The sequence below is a fragment of the Homalodisca vitripennis genome, chromosome 1 (assembly GCF_021130785.1).
Source record: "Homalodisca vitripennis isolate AUS2020 chromosome 1, UT_GWSS_2.1, whole genome shotgun sequence".
In the NCBI taxonomy this organism is placed as follows: Eukaryota; Metazoa; Arthropoda; class Insecta; order Hemiptera; family Cicadellidae; genus Homalodisca; species Homalodisca vitripennis.
Genome location: NC_060207.1, coordinates 187915423 through 187934508, shown reverse-complemented (window position 1 = coordinate 187934508; position 19086 = coordinate 187915423). Strand labels below are relative to the sequence as shown.

General features: G+C 30.7%; 1 protein-coding gene across 1 annotated transcript in view; it reads left to right on the top strand.

Annotated features, from left to right (window-relative positions):
• LOC124354264 overlaps positions 1-19086 on the top strand; it is a 54391-nt gene that overhangs the window by 19906 nt on the left and 15399 nt on the right. The window contains exons 3-10 of the mRNA XM_046804597.1: positions 369-504; positions 1045-1230; positions 4599-4697; positions 6683-6876; positions 7624-7839; positions 10364-10550; positions 11948-12385; positions 14726-14865. Of these exons, the coding sequence (XP_046660553.1) occupies positions 369-504; positions 1045-1230; positions 4599-4697; positions 6683-6876; positions 7624-7839; positions 10364-10550; positions 11948-12385; positions 14726-14865 (1596 nt within the window). The remainder of the gene's footprint in view (positions 1-368; positions 505-1044; positions 1231-4598; positions 4698-6682; positions 6877-7623; positions 7840-10363; positions 10551-11947; positions 12386-14725; positions 14866-19086) is intronic.

Genomic DNA, 19086 nt, shown 5'->3' with positions numbered 1-19086 from the left:
ATACAAAATATGGTGTTTTTACAACTATAAATTTTCTCTTTGCTAATATATAGAGTCCTCAACTTCATTAAATTTGAAACTGTTAAATGCCACTAGAAGAGTGTTTTGTTAATAGGTTCTTACAAAAAAAATGTCTAGTCATCTGGATAACATGTTTTATGCTAGTCTTTTTAATATTAAAATAGTTATACAGTAATTTATCATAACCACCTTTACTGATTATTGGAAAATTACATGTAAATATTTTATCTCAGGAAACATTTAAAAGACAACTAATTTATTTCAATGATATCATCATATTTACTTTATAGTGAGTGCTATTTCATAATATTTTAAACTTTAGAGTAAATTAGCATTATTTATTTCAGGTTCTTGCATGTATATCAGCAGCATCTTTTCATTTTGCTTTCGGTGTCGTAATAGGATTTTCTGCAATCCTGATCCCTCAACTAGAATCACCTGACTCTGACATTCCAGTCACCAAAGAAGACATATCATGGATTGGTAATATGACAAAGATAATAATAAGTAATATAATTAGTATAAGAGTAGTATTATTAGCATGTTTACTTGACTTTGGGGAACAGTTGCTTGGTGTGCCAACCCTGGAGCACAGTTCCTAATCACCCACTCTAATACAAGTATATTAGTGTAGATCACATTAACCACCAGTATTCTTTTTCCTAGATTTTAGTCAAAACCATACATTAAATTAAACATTTTGTTTGTTTGTTTGTTTTAATTTATGAGAATAAATTGTAATGATAATTTTAAGTTTCTGCCCTTTTTTCTAAAAAATGTTGTAAATCATTTTTTGGAATATATTGTTTAAAGAAGTGTAATCTTACCAGACAACAACAAGGTACCGAGGATCACAAACTAGCCTTATGGACAGCAAAAAAGCAAGTTTCCAACTGCCCACCAATATAGCCAAGACACGAATCACAGTGTTTGACTCCATATAAAACTGAAATACTTGTTTGGAAAACATAAATGGTAAATTATTATAATCCACAGCATATATAAATAAGATTTATCTTTCAGCAAGTGTACAACCACTGGTATCGCCCATAAGCTCACTGCTGACAGGATACCTGGTGGACAAGCTAGGCCGACTCAACACTATCAAGGTGGCTGTGGCACCTTATCTGATTGGATGGTTCTGTATAGCATTGGCTCACGACTTTAACCTCTTGATGATTGGGCGAGTGCTCACTGGCATTTCTTCAGGTAAGTATGTACTCTTAAAACAGGAGGGAGGAAGAGCAAATAAGGTCCCATTTTAGTGGATAAAGTAAGACTAAAGTCCTCTCAAACACTTAATTTGGAAACCAACTCCTTAAGGTTGACTTCTGTACCAAACTGGTTAATGATCAGACGTGAGATGCTTAACAGGATGTAGTTAAGTAATCAGATTTAAACTGTGGTGCACTTTAGTTATCACATGTTCAGTTTTCCAGCTGTAAGAAGATTGAATGTGTCATTTTGAGTCAATTAGTAGTCAAATGTCTGTGTCACCATTTGATACAGTTCTAAATAATAATATGAAATTATAGCTCAGTAGTTTAATCTTATTTGATATAATTTAACCCTCCATCGGGCGCTTAAAATTAGAAACACCATCAGGCGCTCACGGAGGTTTCCTCCAGGTTGGCGAATAATGGATATCATAGTCGTTTAAACTGTTTTTATTTGTTTAAATATTCATACTGATTTAATTACAATGTAATATATTCATTTTTAGAAATGTAATAAAAATTACACTCTTATGTAATGAATTTTCGAAATAAGAAATTCAAAATCTTAAAAAAATGTTATTGTATAATAACAACATGATTAATTTTAAGGAATAATGCAATTAATTGTAAAAATGTTTAACCTACTTTAAATATGTATGGAAATTAACTTAGTTTTTAACTTCTTACAAAACAACTTACTTCAATTCTTGAGATATTATACAATTGTAATGTCAATTATTGCTCTGAAATAAAAATTTATTCTTTACTAAAAATTTTTTTACACACTGCACAAAATTTCAAAAAATTTTCCTTCTGGTTCTTATAACGGCAGTGTTCACTCCATAATCATTACTGAAATGTTCCCTAGCATACTGGTACTGTACTGACAAGTCTCTCGTCTTCATTCTCCATTTCAAAAAATTCAAATAAAATATATAGTATAATTTAAAAAGAAACCATCACAGGTCACACATTTAGGCGCACACGGATTATTACAACATAAAAACTAAACACAATAAGGCGCTCACGGAGATTTCGTCCAAGCACTACAAACACCATCGGGCGCTCACGAAGGAATCGTCCAGTCACGCACGGAAGTAGACCTCATACTGACACATTTTGATAAATAAAAGCGGGAGGGTATTGTTTCGTTTCCCCGAAAGATGCTCGTGAAGTACACTGCGGGAAACGACTGCCGACATCAGAAAAGTAGTACTATTTTTAATAATAAAACATACACGGAGGAAAACTCCGTTTAGCGCCCGATGGAGGGTTAATACCGGTAGTTCAAGTTTTGATGATCTTAAATATTAATTTAAGTCCCAAGCCATATATTTAAATTTAAAAAATACTGTATTTTAATATATTGTTTATTTTATGCATACACAATTAGTGCCTCTTTATATTTAAATGCTGCTGTTAAATTTTAAATTTTGGTCCTAATAATGAGCTCACACTGATAAATTAAAAATGTACATTTATTGTTCACAGTTTGTTTTAGTAGTTTAGTTAGTTCTCTTGTATTTGATGTTGATGCAAGCATTTTTTCACACATTAGTATATTTAACTTCATTTTCTATTATAAATTCTATATATAATTATTATTAAATACAAGTTAGAAGTACACCAAATCACCGTAATAACAGACTTCATTGAGGCTGCATACCAAATTTCAAATCTAAAGCACACTTCATTCTCGTGATGTCTTGTGGACATATAGACAGACGATCATGCAAAAAAGAAGCTGAAACGAAAATAATGCATCATGTAACTCATTCTTCTAGTAATTAAGTTTTCTGCCAAATTGTATAAAGTCTATGTATAAAATCTTTCTTGACATATCTTGCCACATGATAGATTTAGATTTTTGTTTATTCAATTGGGCTTCATATCAATGTATAAATAATGAAAGTCTACACACCAAGTCACTATAAAAAGAACTTCTTTGTGTTGGGATGGTTAGAATATATATTTTAATATGTCACGTTTGAATCTCTTATGGGTGTACTGAGTTTGTTTACAAATTTGTTTATTCAGCTATTTTTCATAGAGTGACATGCAACATCAACTGGGTTTCTCATATTTAAATTGATCTTCATGAAAAACTTCAAGTCTATAGGTCATTTCATTTTCAAGATGTCATATGGACAAGCAGACAGAAATGAAATATTACAAGTCTTTTAAGTGATAGGCTTCGCTAAAGCTCAGCCAATTATTTAGTATTATTTCATATTATTTACTATTATAAATTTTATTTCCTTTGGTAAGTAGTTAAAAGACTTTACTGGAGCTTCATTACTATATTATTGGCCATATTTACTAAAATTTGGAATGGTTTATTGATGTTAAAAAAACCCCTAACTGAATTGATTTTCAATAAGAATTTAAGACTGCCACTTAAATTCTTACAATTTAAAAATTACAATAATTTTTTTACTACAAAAAAGATGTGACATAAAAAACATTTACACATTGATGTTGTTAAGGACTGTGCTGCTTTCATATTTCAAAATTAGTGACTTTAAATTCAAGTTTTTTTATAGATTTGTATTATAAATTTAAGAGTTTTTGCCTATAAACACATATTTATATTGTTTCATGTAGTAAATAATTAGCAACTTTAACCACTTATTAACAAATCTACTCATATTCTAGTTTTCAAAGTATTTTATTCACACGAAGAGGCAACCACCACAAAAGCAGATTTGAAGTTTAAATCTGACTCAACTACTTCTTACAATAACATGTTAGGGTACTTAAGAGAAACATTGCCATTAAATGTCCAGTGCTGTCTCATACAAGACAGCTACAAAACACATTTTGATGTATTAATCATCACAATTTGCTACATCATTGCAACACATTGATAGCAGCTTCATCCATGATGTCTTCACTGTAGCTGACCCAAGAGCAGTAGTTTATAAGTATTGGGATACTGTCTTTGTGATTATCTGTATTGTTACAGATGCTACAAATATTTTATTTTTTTGTTATACAAAACCACTTGGTCCCAGAATGGAATGCTTCTCAGAACTAAAGAGTTCTTAATCTGTCTGCGTCTCATGTCGTATTTCAAGTACTTAGGATATTACCAATATGATTCCCTAAAGAAAATGAACTTCACTAGATGAAACATGATTAGCACCAGAGCTACAGGGGCTGCAAGGGTCAAGAGTCAATCCGTGTGGTATTTGGGTGTATTAAAAACAACTATAACCTTTGAGTAATTCCTTTCCTCTTCTGGTGTAATTATCACTCCTTTCCTTACCTACTTTTTTTCTGCTTATGTTTTGGAGCAAAAAAATATTTTTCATAATTAGAAGAAGAATTAATTTTCATAATAATATTACTGTGTTTAAGGTCTGGCCTGCAATCCAGCAGTGGTTTATATCACAGAAGTAGCAAGACCTGTATACAGAGGGGCTTTAATATCTCTGGCCATTTCATTGGCATCAACTGGTGAGCATGTTACATTTATTGGTAAACATGTTAATTCAAGTAGGTAATTCTATATGTCTAGCAAGTAAATTACCGGTCAAAACTAGCACAGTCAGCTCGGTCTTTAGAAGAGAAACTTCAAAGAATTACAATAATGTGAACTCTCCGTCATCCTTAGATTTTTAGTAGGAATTACATACATGATTGTACTTTAGTAATTGGTAAGTTTATATTGTTGAAGCTTGAGTCATTGTTTGTTAAGAGATAATACATCTGTTCATAAATATGTATTTCTTATGAATATCATATTTGTAAGGATAATAGAAATAGTTTACTATATAGTTCTAATGATATATCGAAAGATATGGCTGCTGTTACATTTTAAACTGACAAAACTGTGTCTGGTGGGGAGTACGGCAACACGCATGTACAACACGGCAGCACTACTACCTAGACCATGAATAAACAGGCTACTGTCATTTTCTTATACAAAAACATAATGCAGTGCTATGTAGACACTGGTTACAGTAACTGGGACTGTAACAAATGTGAATGTTGAGTTTAGCTCCAGTTCACCTTCCTCTTAATACAGCATCTGGAATCTTGAGTCAAGTCTGTGACAGCGTCAGATTCCATACACTGCAGTAAGATGAAGGTGAACTGGAGCTAAACTCAACATTCACATTGAATCAATCCTTCCCACCATAGCTATATTATGTGTACTGTAGTCAAATTGAAATTGTTACAGACACAAGTAATGGACATAACAAATGTAATAAATAATGTTAATAATTGTTACAAATGTTTTCAAAAGTTGATCTGCTATAAACAGTGATTGATTATTCATTATCTTAATTTTCATCATTACTATTTTCTGCTGTTTATTATATTACACCAATTAATTATTAAATTTTCTCGTGTCCTATCAAGTAAAAAAAAAAAAACATTGTCATACTAAGGAGGTGATCTCAAATGTTTTGAACTTTACAACCGACGAGGCTGCTCAAATTTCATTTATTGTACACATTGAAAAAAGTGCAACTAAGAACTTAAGAAGTATCAGTCAGTGCTGTTAAAAGGGTTAAAACAACAAGGAATGAATGTGGATGAAGGAGAAGGAACATTTTACGTTACTCCATACAGGAAACTAAATTAAAATAAATAACAATAGTGAATTTGATAAGTTAATTGAACAAAAACACAACTTGTATGGCTAGAAAATAACTGGACTGTGGATGAAAACAAATTTTACTTACAGACATTTACAATTTGGTGCTATCCTCTTTAATGCACTCCCATCCTTGATCTCTACATGTGAATTTTTCACAGTGCATAGAAATGCTGCAGATCATTTTCTGTAATTCTATTCATGACTTCAGTTGCTTTTTCTTTTACTGCTTCAACAGTCTCAATTTCATTCCTTTCAAAACTAACAACTTTACGGAACAAACAAGTCACAGGGAGCCAAATCAGGTGAGTAAGGAGGATGATCTAAAACGGGGATGATATTGTGTTTGGCTAGAAACGACTTCACTGACAAAGCTTTGTGAGCTGGAACATTGTCCTGGTGGAGGAGGATCCATGACTTGTTTTTCCACAAATTATTCCGTTCCACATAAGCTCGTGTAGATTATTCAGGATGCTAATGTAGTAATTATAATTCACTGTCTATCCCTCCAGTACTCAATCAATGTGCATGATCCTCTTGATATACACAATCTTCATGGCTTTGAATTTTGATTTAATCATTTGTGCTTTTTGTAGTGTAAACTAATTGTTTTGTAAACTATTAACAAATCTGTCCATGATAACATTTATGAGAAACATAATACAATAATACCTATTGAATTTCATATCTCAACATAACTGAGTGATCTTGATATCAGGGTAGCAAGTCAAATTTTTCCTCTTTAGTGATTAAAAATTAGCAGAATACTATAAAAACTGTTTCTTTATGTATTTCTCCTGTTTGGTCTTCTAATTTAACAAAATCAATTATGATACAGGAGTGATTGTGGTGTATGCCAAAGGAGCTGTCCTCCACTGGCGAACCATATCCTGGATATCTATGTCCTACTGTATACTACCTCTTTTACTGATGTCCTTGCTAGCCCCAGAGAGTCCTGTCTGGTTGATATCAAGAGGCAGGACTGAGCAAGCTTCCATGTCACTCACTTACTTTCACAAGAAGGACAAAAAGGTATTCAAATTCTTTAAATTTATCAAACTTAAAGTCCATTAGTATTAAAACAACACTATACATTACTATATAAACCAACTTCTGCGTTTAGTATTATTGAATAATAATAGTTATTAAAGAAGGATTACTTGAAAGAATTTTAGAATTTCAGACAATTACCTTAATTGTACCTATATTACAGTATTAGAACACTATGTTTCAAGGACTCCTATCATAATTTCAGGTTATGTCTAATTTATGTAATAGTAGCTTATGAGAACTCAAATCTAGAATGTGCTATTGGCCTTTTTAAATATATTATAAAAAAACAGTTACATGAATTTAATGATCACAGATCCTTTACTTGTTTGACAGAAGCAAATATTTATAGTCTTAATACTTAATTACTCATGAACAGAAAATTTAAAAAAACACGTCTTAAATGTATATTTTAAGAATTGAGAATTTGTTTGTGAATAAGTGTTGCAAGAGATTTAAAGTAAAATGATGACGAAATTGTAAAATTACTAGCGATGATGAAAATCATCATTACTAATAATTGGACTCAATTTACTCTGTATTTTCTTGATGGAATGTATTCATGTGAATTATGTGTACAATCAGTCATTCATTTTACATTCCTGAAACATTAATTTTTTGGACAATGATGATTGTTTTGTAGAGAACATGTTATATGGTTTAATAGCAAAAAAACATCACAATGAAGCAGGTGTAAAATATGTCGTATCTTAAATATTCTTGTTGAAGGCAGGCTCAGCAGAACAAAAGCTAGAGGAGCTGCTGAAAGAACACAACAGGAAACTCAGCCAAGGAAACCAGAATAGACCGTCTTTTTTAAGACAGTTAAGAGCATTCTTACGGCCAACAGGGTACAAACCAAGCCTTCTTCTAACTTTGATCTTCATTTTCCAACAGTTTTCTGGAATTTATATTACAATCTTCTATGCAGTAACACTGTTGAAGGTTAGTGAATTATTATTTAAAATATTATGTTTTGAAGTATGGGACATAACAAATATGTACCCCTTTATGCTAATAAGCAGACCTACATTGAGTCAAACCAGACATTCTTGATTTTTAAACATTTGATATGTTTTACAATTTTTTAATGACAGGACTAAAAGATATTCATTACTCATCCTATCCATAATAATATTGTTATAATTCAAAATTACAAAAAAATTTCAAATAATATGATTTCACTTAAAAAAATCAAAATTATTTCATAGTATATTTTTATGATTAAATTGCAACTTATTGCTTAAATTAATTTGCCTTCGGCTGTCTAATTTAAAACGAGACCAAAAAGTCAAAGTCAAATTGAAAATCTCTTTATTTACAATTTCATAGAGAAATTTATCAGCGTCAAAATGCTACAATGGAAACATAGGTACAATGAACAGAGTGTAATGTTTATGTGTCATTATTCATTCCAGTGTAAAAAAGTTATTCTCGTAGTGTGTAGAATGGCCTGGTAGCCATGTTGCATCTTAACTGTGGCCAAGCTCTGTTCAACATATTTTGTCAGCTTAGTTTGTTCATGCTGTTAAAGTTGGTCTTGTAGTGCTCTAATAGAGTCCTTCACTTGGTCCTGACATGTCTTCAACTGTGCCAGTTCTAGTAGGAGGGGTAGTTTATGACTTTAAACTGGTAATTCATCAGGTCTATGATAAATTTGTACATCTTTAGCTATTTAGAGTCATTTATTTCGCCAAATCTTGTACTGTTTTTGCTTAAGCTTACTCATTGCACTCTTTACCTGCTTAATTACCTTTTCCATGGCACATATTATTCTTTCTTTTCCCCTGCCTTGATCTTCAAAACTTTGCATGAGCTCTGACTGGAGCTATCTCTCCTTGTTAATATTTAAGTTAAAGCAACATTCTGAATTTGTAGTGACTCTTTTTCTGTTTTAAGTTCTTAAATTTGTGCTTAGTATTTTATTTCTGGTAAGTTATTTTTATCACTAATCTCCTGTGCCAATTGAGAGTTCTTCATTGTTACTACAAAAAGCTCTTCTTTCAGTTTATTGTCCTCGGCTAATAGTGCATTTCTAACTTCAGCAGATAAAGTAAGGATGTTTCTAAGTCATCAGGATCTTGAATATTCTATACTTTTAAGTGAATGTCTTCAATTTCATTTTGTATCAGGTAAAGGGTAGTTAGTTTGGTCTTGTGTAGGTTCTAATATATTTTTATTGGATACATACATAATTTGAATGCCTATTCAAGAGTGTGTCACTCATAGTTTTTATAAATGCTACCTCAGCTTCTGTTAAGGTAGTATTCAATTTTTTATTTGTTGGTATCCCATATATAATGATACCTTTTTTTATAAGGGTGTCATTTCAGCTGTTGTTTTATCCCAAAAAAACTTAACTTTATACTTTAAAACTGGTTTTGTTTCATTAGGAATTGTTTCCTTGGCCAATGTGGGTAACTTTGCAAAGACTAGATCTCCTTGTGAGAATTTTTCTCTGAAGCCATTTTGAGTTAACCTAGTTTTACAGAAGTGGTGAACAGCCTTGAGTAATTCCAAAGATTAAATGGACAGTTTTTATTGAGTGTTTTTAAAATGTATTAAAATAAATAATTTAGAATTGAATCAATAAATAATTTAAAATTAAATGAATAAATAATTTAAAATTGAATAAATAAATAATTTAAAATTGGATAAATATATTAAAACATGTGTTTTCACCTATAACTTTGGAAAAGAATTATATCAAAGACTAGATTTCAACCAGTTTTCTTCAGTCTAGGTCCAGCACTCTGTCTCTGAGATATCCTGTTGTATAGATAAGAAGTGCTGAATGTCATACGACTATGTCATATGACTATGACTATGACTATGACATATATGTACATTTGTCATGAACACTGTCTTTATCTTGCAAGACTTGTTATCACTGGAAATTCCTAGTCCTAACTTAAGAAATACTACTGTCATAATCAACTGTTAATATTAGTATATAAAATCATTCTTAGCAATATTACTGTAAAATTCAAAATAGATGTAAAAACCTTTGATGTTTATAACTAACTTCATACAAAAATATTTTAAATTAGGAAAATGTCATTGTGAATTAGTTCTTGAAGTTCTAGACCAAGAAACTTGTAAATATTCAATCCAGACTAATAAGTCTAGATTGAATATTTACAAATAAAACAACACTAGTTCACTTGGCCCCCTGAGGTTCCAGATTAACATGCTAAGGATTGTAAGTATGATAGTATACATATATGATTTTTTTCAGCAGTTTTTTTATTCTAATGCATTAATGGGTTTTTTTTAATACAAATCAACAGTTTTATTATTATGAGAAAATTTTCAGAATAAATGTGCAACATTTTCAGATATGATCAAAATTTTGTTAACAATGGCTAATAATAATTTTAATTTAATTCTACTAAACATCTTAATTTGTTTTATTTCGGTTGTATGACATAGATTTTATTATTTATTAATATTTAAACTGCTATTCCAGAGTCTTGGAACCTCTATGGATCCTAATGTTGGTTCAATCATTCTTGGAGTTGTGCGGCTGATTACGGGTCTTCTCACTTTGATCTTGTTGAAGAAGTACGGCCGCCGACCGCTCTTCATAGTGAGTTGTATCGGAATGGCTATTTTCATCTTTATATCTGGCTACTACACAAAAGAAATTACAGGAGGTCTGTTTTGCAGTTTATACTTCTTGAATGTGATATCCTAGTTAGTATTACTGATAAACTACTCTCTTGGTTGGTTAACGTTATTTGATAAGTTTAATGCAATTAGAGCAGGAGATGTACGTACGGTCTGGATGACCGAGCAATAGAGTTGCACAATTTGAAATTTGAGGCACATATAAATATCATGTCAATTTAACACAGAGGACAAGCCAGGATCCTTGATTTCCCAATGAGTTAACTAGAAAAATCTGAATACAAAGGATGTAAAAGGTGTGCAAGCTGAAAATACAAAAGTGTACAGTAAAATGGTTGTAACAAATAAGTTAAGGCATAAACTCTTTGCTGTCTTCCCAAGCAAGCGTCTAAGGGTAGGATTGCTAGATGAGGAAGAGTGCGAGATAGGAACGTTCAGAGCTCTTAGCACACTATTCTTACAGAATGTCAAACCACTTGTTCAAAAAGGTAGAGAGGATGTGTAAACAGTAAGGGAAGTTCAAACGTGTTGATTTGAGTTACATAGACAAATAAAAAGAAATTTTAATGGAAAAGACATTTTTCATACTTCCACAATGGAAAAATGTCTTTTCCATTAAAACCTACTCACTTCCACCAAGAATACAAAGCAGGAAATAAAAAGAAACACTAAGTAAGAGTATGCTGTGTAAGAGTGCAATTTGTAAATTATTAAAATTACACTTTTAAAATTGTTTCTACAGAGTTACAAGAATAAGTGTTAGAGGGTTGCGTGAGCTCAAGCAGACGGGATACTTCCATATAAATGTTAAATTAGTGTCGTATACAGACTCTTACAAAAAGTTACTTTCAGTCTCTTTATGTTGTCTGATGGTCATATAACTATTATTTACAGTTGAAGGTAACTTATAAACTGTTTGTGTGTCAAGCTGAAAAAAATATGACCCGAAAAAAATTATCCTTTTATATAACATATTTTTAACCTTTCTGATACCCTCCCATTTTGACCTTTACCAATGCATATAGTTTTTTTTTCAGTGTGGCTGACGATCGATTTATTCTTAGGAAAAAAATTGATTACAAGAAAAACCAGATTGTGGGCTTATACAATGCAAATTGTTTTTTCGGCTACCAGACTAATAGAAATTCATTTTATAATAAATTTATTATAAATACACATAATATTCTTTCTGATAATAATTTTACCAAAATTACATAAAAATATACCTGAATAATATTTTATGCCACCATATAAGATTATTTTTTTCTCATTATTCCAACTTAATTTTTTTATTTACAATACAACTATATTTTATTTTATTTTCTTAAACTTGAAAAATATTTGTCTGATAAAAATATATTTAAATCTGTCAATATTTCTTTTAAATTAAATTACAACATTTTAAAAAACTGTTTATTTTTAGGGCGCATGGAGAAGAGCATTATTCCTGTATTCTGTATTCTGATGTACGTCAGTGTGGCTTCCTTTGGATTCATGAGTATTCCATGGACAATGACTGCTGAACTATTCCCCATCGAGATCCGAGGCATTGCCCAGAGCTTGATGATGGCAGTAGCCAACATAATCTTGTTCATAGTGCTCAAAATCTATCCGTTCTTGGACGAAATGTTCGGAGGTGCCTACGCTGTTCAGTGGATGTTTGCAACTGTCTCAGCTGCTTCTTCTGTGATAATCTTCGTGTTCATGCCAGAAACCCATAACAAAGAACTTTCAGAGATCCAAGAGTATTTCACAAACAATACCATTTATATTTTTAGGAGAAAGAAAAAAGAATCTGAAGAATTTGGAGAGGAAATGATTCATCTTAAGGACACAGTACAGCAATTAGCACAAGATCGATAAGGCAAGATCTTAGACCTTTCAGGTTAAATTTGTAATTATTGAAGATTAGGTGACTATCCAAACTTGATTCAATCAAGACGCTTTTGGATAAAAAAGCAATATGATGGATAGCTGTAAACCTTCAGTTCAGGAAAGATATGAGATCCCATGAAAGCTATTGAGGCTAGACTGTGTATCAAACAACAATGTTTATGGCCAGTAAGCATTAAGGCCAGTAGATATTTACACATCTACTCCTAGAAATTCGTTACAGTAATATTCTCTCAATATATTCGGATATTATATTCGGGTTGAGCAAAATTGTTCATAGCTATTTCATCTGTAGGCAATCTAAAATAACCAGACTGAAAATGGAAATTAGGTTGATGTTATGATGTATGGAAAATCTTCATAACTCCACTAGTTTTAATGAGAAATTAATAAAAGTTTTACTAAATTGAAGGATAGTAAGTCTATTTTTGTTAACCCTATGATCAATGTAGTAAAAAAAAAATTATATGCATATTATTATTGAAAATTCATACAATTTTTGTTTTTTGCAATTTTAAAATAAAATGTATTACATTATTTGCTGGTCTTTATTAAAATGATGTCACCACAATAAACACATTTTACATGAAAACATATTCTGCTTAGTTACTCCAAATTTGGAAAAAACATTGCAATGATAAATGGTTGTTTTATACTGAGCCTTTCTAAATATGTGACAGCTCATGGAATAAGTTTGTAGTAACTATTTTAAACTATATTTACAAAGTTGTTATGGTTAAAATCTTAAAAATAGTATATTTTGCAAACATGCTTTGCCATGCATGCTCCACCTTCAGTGCACCTTTTGCAGGCTGTTGCACACAACGCACTTAACGAAAGCCCGGTGTGTACCCGGTTGAGTACACAACAGCAGTTGTGAAAGATTGTGTGTACCCGATGGGGTATACGTTGTCATGAACGTGTTAAATACTTTTTATATTTATAGGCATAGTAAAGAAGAAAGAGATCAGAACTTATACTCAATTTACACAACTGCTTTTCCTTTCACTTGAAATTTTTAGACCATTAGTGAACCAGGGATTCTTGTTTTGAATTGTTTTTCTTGTATAACACACTTTTGGGAATTCTTTTTCATAATTAATTTTTATTATGTCTACAAATTTTTTGAACATTCTATTTCTATAACTGTTTTGTTCATTTGAGAAACTGAGATCCGAATTTAAAGACATTAATGGATATTCAAAGTAATCAATATTTTCGGACACAACAGTTAGTGGATTTTAACAATTTTGCTTTAGAGCTGGTTTTAACTGTGCCATCTGTGCGGTGTGATCAGAAAGTCGAGTCTCAATCACCATAATATTACACAGATTAGGATCATAGTTCACTAATATGTTACTATGCAAGTAGCTGACTGAGGCTGAATTGGTTGGTTTATGTATTAAAATTGCTATATTATGTGAGTTAGACTTGTTAACGAATTCAAATTGTAATAAGCTTGGTTTCAACTTATCTATGTTAAAGGCACCATAAGCTTAGAACAAGGATTTTTTAGTTATAGATAATTCTATAACTATAATAATCTTCCAGATAATTTAACTAGATAATTCAATAATCTTCTTATAATAATAAGACTATTCAAAGAGTGCCTGAAACGATTCATAAACACACCTATAGCAGAACTTGTATTACAAGTTCTGTAAACACATATTATGACAGTAGTAGGCCAAGTGCCTGTGGTCCACAGCTCTCAAAAAAGGGAGATTTACAAAACTTTTTAACATCAAGTTTATCAGCTACAACATAACAACTATCAGCTAATATGCACACTCCTCTACCTAGGTTTGTTGGAACATAACTTGAAATGTAACTGTAACCCAGACGTGTTTCCATCAAAAATGTGTTATTTAGATTCAGCCACTGTTCTGAAAAACATAATATCTTGAGTTTGGTATTCATAAACTCTAAGCAAATATTAAGTTTGCCTCTTTCCAGTTTTTTACAGATACTTTGTATATTACAGTGCATAATAGTTAAACAGTCAAGATTTATAAAAGTAATCTGCATTTAACCACTGTTTGTTCTATGTTACTTTTTTTTAAGTAGTGTTTGGTCTATAAAGATGGTTTTTTGTGACTTTTCAGAAATAGTATTCTGGTCATTAATTGGATAAAAATTGAATAAGTTTTTTACATATACGGTACTTGCTTTGTATGATTTCACTGCCAGTGCCATGATTATGACTATGTACAACTAATTTGATAGTCACTGTGGATGTAAGTGGAGTGGAAACTCTTCCATTTATGTGGGTGATGGAGTTTGGAACATCACTTTTTTACTCCTGCAGATGTTGATAATAGAATTGCAGAAAGCAACTTCATACTGGCTGTTGATGAACTCAAATTAGAGGCTCCACCACTCCCTCTTACAGTCTTCTCGGCACTCGTTACAGTTTTAGGTGTGAGCACAGGAAATCCTTCCATGGAGGTTGATGTCTGATGGCATGTTGCTGGGGATGTTGAAAAGAGAAGAGTTGTTGATTGCTTGTAGAGGAGACCAATCTTTGATTATTTATCAGTATTTTTGTTTTTGAATAGAGAATACACAGTAGTCATGACCTTATCTAGAAATGTTGTTCCTTCTCAATTTGGGTGTATTCCATCCCTGGCCAAGCATGACATCAAAGTATTTACTTGTCTATGAAAATAGCCTGCTGTTGACAACACAGCCTTCTGACATTAGAATTGGTTTTATTGATTAGGATGTGTTCGATGTCATGTCTCTCCCCTATACTATTTATAATAATAAACTATTTTAATTTGGTACGATGGTTTATTACTCACATATTCACTCGCATATTTCTTTTGGTGTTGCTTTGTACGGAGCAACCAGTAATGCTAATTTGCAAGTATTTTGCTGTTACAAAAGAAGGCTATGAGGGTTATGTTAAATTTACAGAGACAGGAGTCAGTGAAACAAATATTTTCGGATTTAGGTATTTTAACTATTTATGGGCTTTACATTATGGACACGATATTAGAAGTAAGGAAAGCTAATTACAGCTTACCTAGATTAGGCACCTTCCATAACTATTCAACTAGACACCGTAATCAATTGGCAGCTCCACAGATTAATTTGCAGTTCACAAGGAAAAAACTAATAGTTGCAGGCATTAGATTTTACAATAATTTACCTAAAGATATTTTAGCAATTGACAATTTTCAAAACTTTAAAAATAAGCTAAAGCAGTATTTGATCAGTCGACCACTTTATTCATTTGATGAGTTTTTTGTCTTTAGTTAGTAGCCTTAAGGACTAAAATGTAAAATACACAAGATAATCTTGTACATAATGATAACCGTTATAATGACCGATTTGTCATGGGCCTAGAATATAAATTTTTAGATTGAGTAGGCATTATGCACCTTGTATTATCTTATGATACCATAGTTATTGTAATGTATGGTATATTGTAAACTGACGCCATTTTATGTTTGTTACATGTTATGTACAAATTATGAATAAAGCGAATTTGTATTGTATTGTAAGCTGCGCTATTTGTTTGATACTGTCATCACATTTTTGAACAAAAAATTCAAATTCTTACCATTTGTTTCATTTAGTTGGCATTGAATATTTTATTTTGGGCACTCCAGTTTGAGCTGTTCAATCTTTAAATTCTTTAATCTATTTTTTTCTTCCATATTAACATTTTTTCACTTAATCTATTTTGTTTTTCAGTTTTGAAAATGTTTGCTCCACTTCCTCGACTATTATTTAGATACATTCATCTGTCAAAACACTTATAACGTTCTAAGTTTGGTATATTAATTTTTATTTATTTATATACTTTTTGGAATTTTTTTAATATATACTGGCACAGTTTAAGTATATGAATCAGAATCACCTTCACTCTGTTTTACACATGGTGTCATAATTGTATATGCAATATTTAATACTATTCCTAACCACATAATTATGCATACAGACTTATATTACAAATAGATACACATAAAAACTAACATAAACACAAGTAATGGTACAATTAAACTTAACAAATTTTAAAATAGTGACTATAGTTAATTGATTAATTATTATTATTATTATTATATATATATATATATATATATATATATATATATATATATATATATATATATATATTTGCTTTTTGGGATAATTTGTTTTTATATTGACTGAGATAGGTTAACTATGCAAAAATTATCTAATGGTCCTAAGTTCACATAATACATTTTTTTTTAATAAACAGATTTACCGTTTAAAAATTTATTATACCTGACCCTCTGAAATTTCTGCCCCATTAGAAAAATTCTTTTCACAAAACACAACAATTTTTTCTAAACAACTATTAAATGATTTGTTGCAATTTAAACTCATAAAGGTTTGTTACTTCACTATAATTTCAGTTAATTGCATATTTTATGATTTGTTATCCAACATATGTGACCTTTGATAGTAACTATCACAAGACAAATTATTTACTCAATTGGTTTGTGAACGTTTCATGTTATACATTATATTGTTATAATAGTTTAGTTTAGAAGTATATTTTACATTAAATATAATGTGTAATCAAGATTGGCAAGTGAAAGAGACAGATAAAGAAAGAGGGAGAGTAAGAAGTGGAGGGAAAGAAGTGAGGTGGGACAGAATGGGGGAAGGTGTAGTAGGGGAAATATAGAAATGGAACTCTACCTTACGTTTTAGTTTGTGTTCAACCAATCAGTTCAGATAAGAACAACAATAAGAAAAGAATTTTGAGGCAAGTATTGGTTATTCTTAATAATTTATCATAATAATTCTCATCGATAAATTCTATGCTATGTAACATTTTATATTTTAAAACGTTTTGAATGTTTTCTTTGTAATAGAATTTTAATTTGAAAAAAAACCTCTACGGTTAAAAATTATTTATATCTTTAAAGTATTTTTTGTTTCCATCAAAATTGTGGAAAAATATTTCTTTGCTATAGCAATTCATTAATTTTGTGCCTTGAATTTTGGATTTCCAGATATTTTTTAGCCACATTTTATACAACTTTAATAATATTTTGATATCGAGATTTAGTACCATATAAATAGAATATAAATAAACATTGACATGGTTTTTAGAAAGTTTTTACTACAACATTCAATTAAACAAAATACAATTTATCCTAATTCTTGTACTTTTTTATATCAAAGCATTTTAAGCAAAATATAGTACTCTAATCATAATGATTGTAAACTCCTATTTCCAAGGTGTAAATGATCTATTTAATCATTGATAGTAGGACAAAAGTTTAACAAAAATAAACATGCTTTGACATTTTTATTTGACATGGGCAAGAATTTAAACGTTATTCTGTCTTGAAATTAATGCTATTGTTTATTACCACAGTGGTTTAAATAGCAAAGTTTCTGTAATTTCATCTAATTTAACAACATTCTATTTATAATCCCTTTATAATTTAAAATACAAAAATGTTGTTTTTAAGTAGTCTTTATTTAATTTGTTTTTTCACGTTACATTGGCTCACTACTACTCATTTTGTTACATTGGTGAAATTCATATTAAACCTATCACACTATCATGGAATCAGTCAAAACACTAACACTAGGTACTGGTTTCAGTATTGAGAGCAGGGTACTTGACCTGCAGATTGATAAAATTACACCAACCACTGTCTACAAAAACAAAGTAAGGTCACGTCCGCAAATTTTGGGGCTAGAGGTGGTTGTGAACATACAGTTTTATGCAATCAGTTTCAACATTGTGCAATTTTACACAATGTTAACGAAAACAACAATAAAGTTCATTTTTTCATCAGCAAAATGTGATGGAAACTGTATCAACCCAGTTTGTAGCCATAAAATTGTCTTGTAATTATTTATTTCAATGTAATGGGTCTTATGAATCAATACAGTGAAAAACAACACAATATTTAATCAAATTTATAAGCTTATACTTGTAATTACGCAGATTTACTGTGTTTTGATTGTGAATATACTACTATTCACGCCAGTTTATAAATATTTGTTGTTTTCAGCAATACACGGTTTATGGCAACCATCCAAATTGTTCACTTGGTATGAAGAGACAACAAATTCAGACCATGTTGTAAATGTTTCAAATAAAGTTTGTACAACCAAACAAAACATGGTTTTCAAAGCATCGGCAGAGGTATTTAGTTTGAATATTTGTTATCTTAATCTAAAAAATGCTAGATAACATGATACACCAGTAACTTTCTAGATGATATTGGTGGTTCATAAATGGACAACTGAAGAAGAGAATAGATATCAGTCTTCAAAATATTGAGTGTTTTATTGTAATACTGTAAAAGACTATATGGTGAGATAAATTTTATTCATCGATCCCTACCTCTGTTTTGGATATCTAGACCCTACTAGCTCTTTGTGGGACCTTCTTAATATTAATACGCTTATCAACTACTTTGTCAAAACCTTAATTTTGAAACACCCATTGTTTTTGTTATTATTTGCAGACCCACCAGTTTTAACAAACAGAGAATTCTATAAATTGATTTGATCACTTAAATACATTTTTCTTGAAATAAAACAACACTGTGCCTGTTTTATTCTTTTTTTAGGGTGAATCAATTAGCTATCTATTCTAAAAATTAAGTTTTTAGTCTTCCAGTATGAGGTAGCATTTCTACAGCCTTGTTACAATCCTTAGTTTAA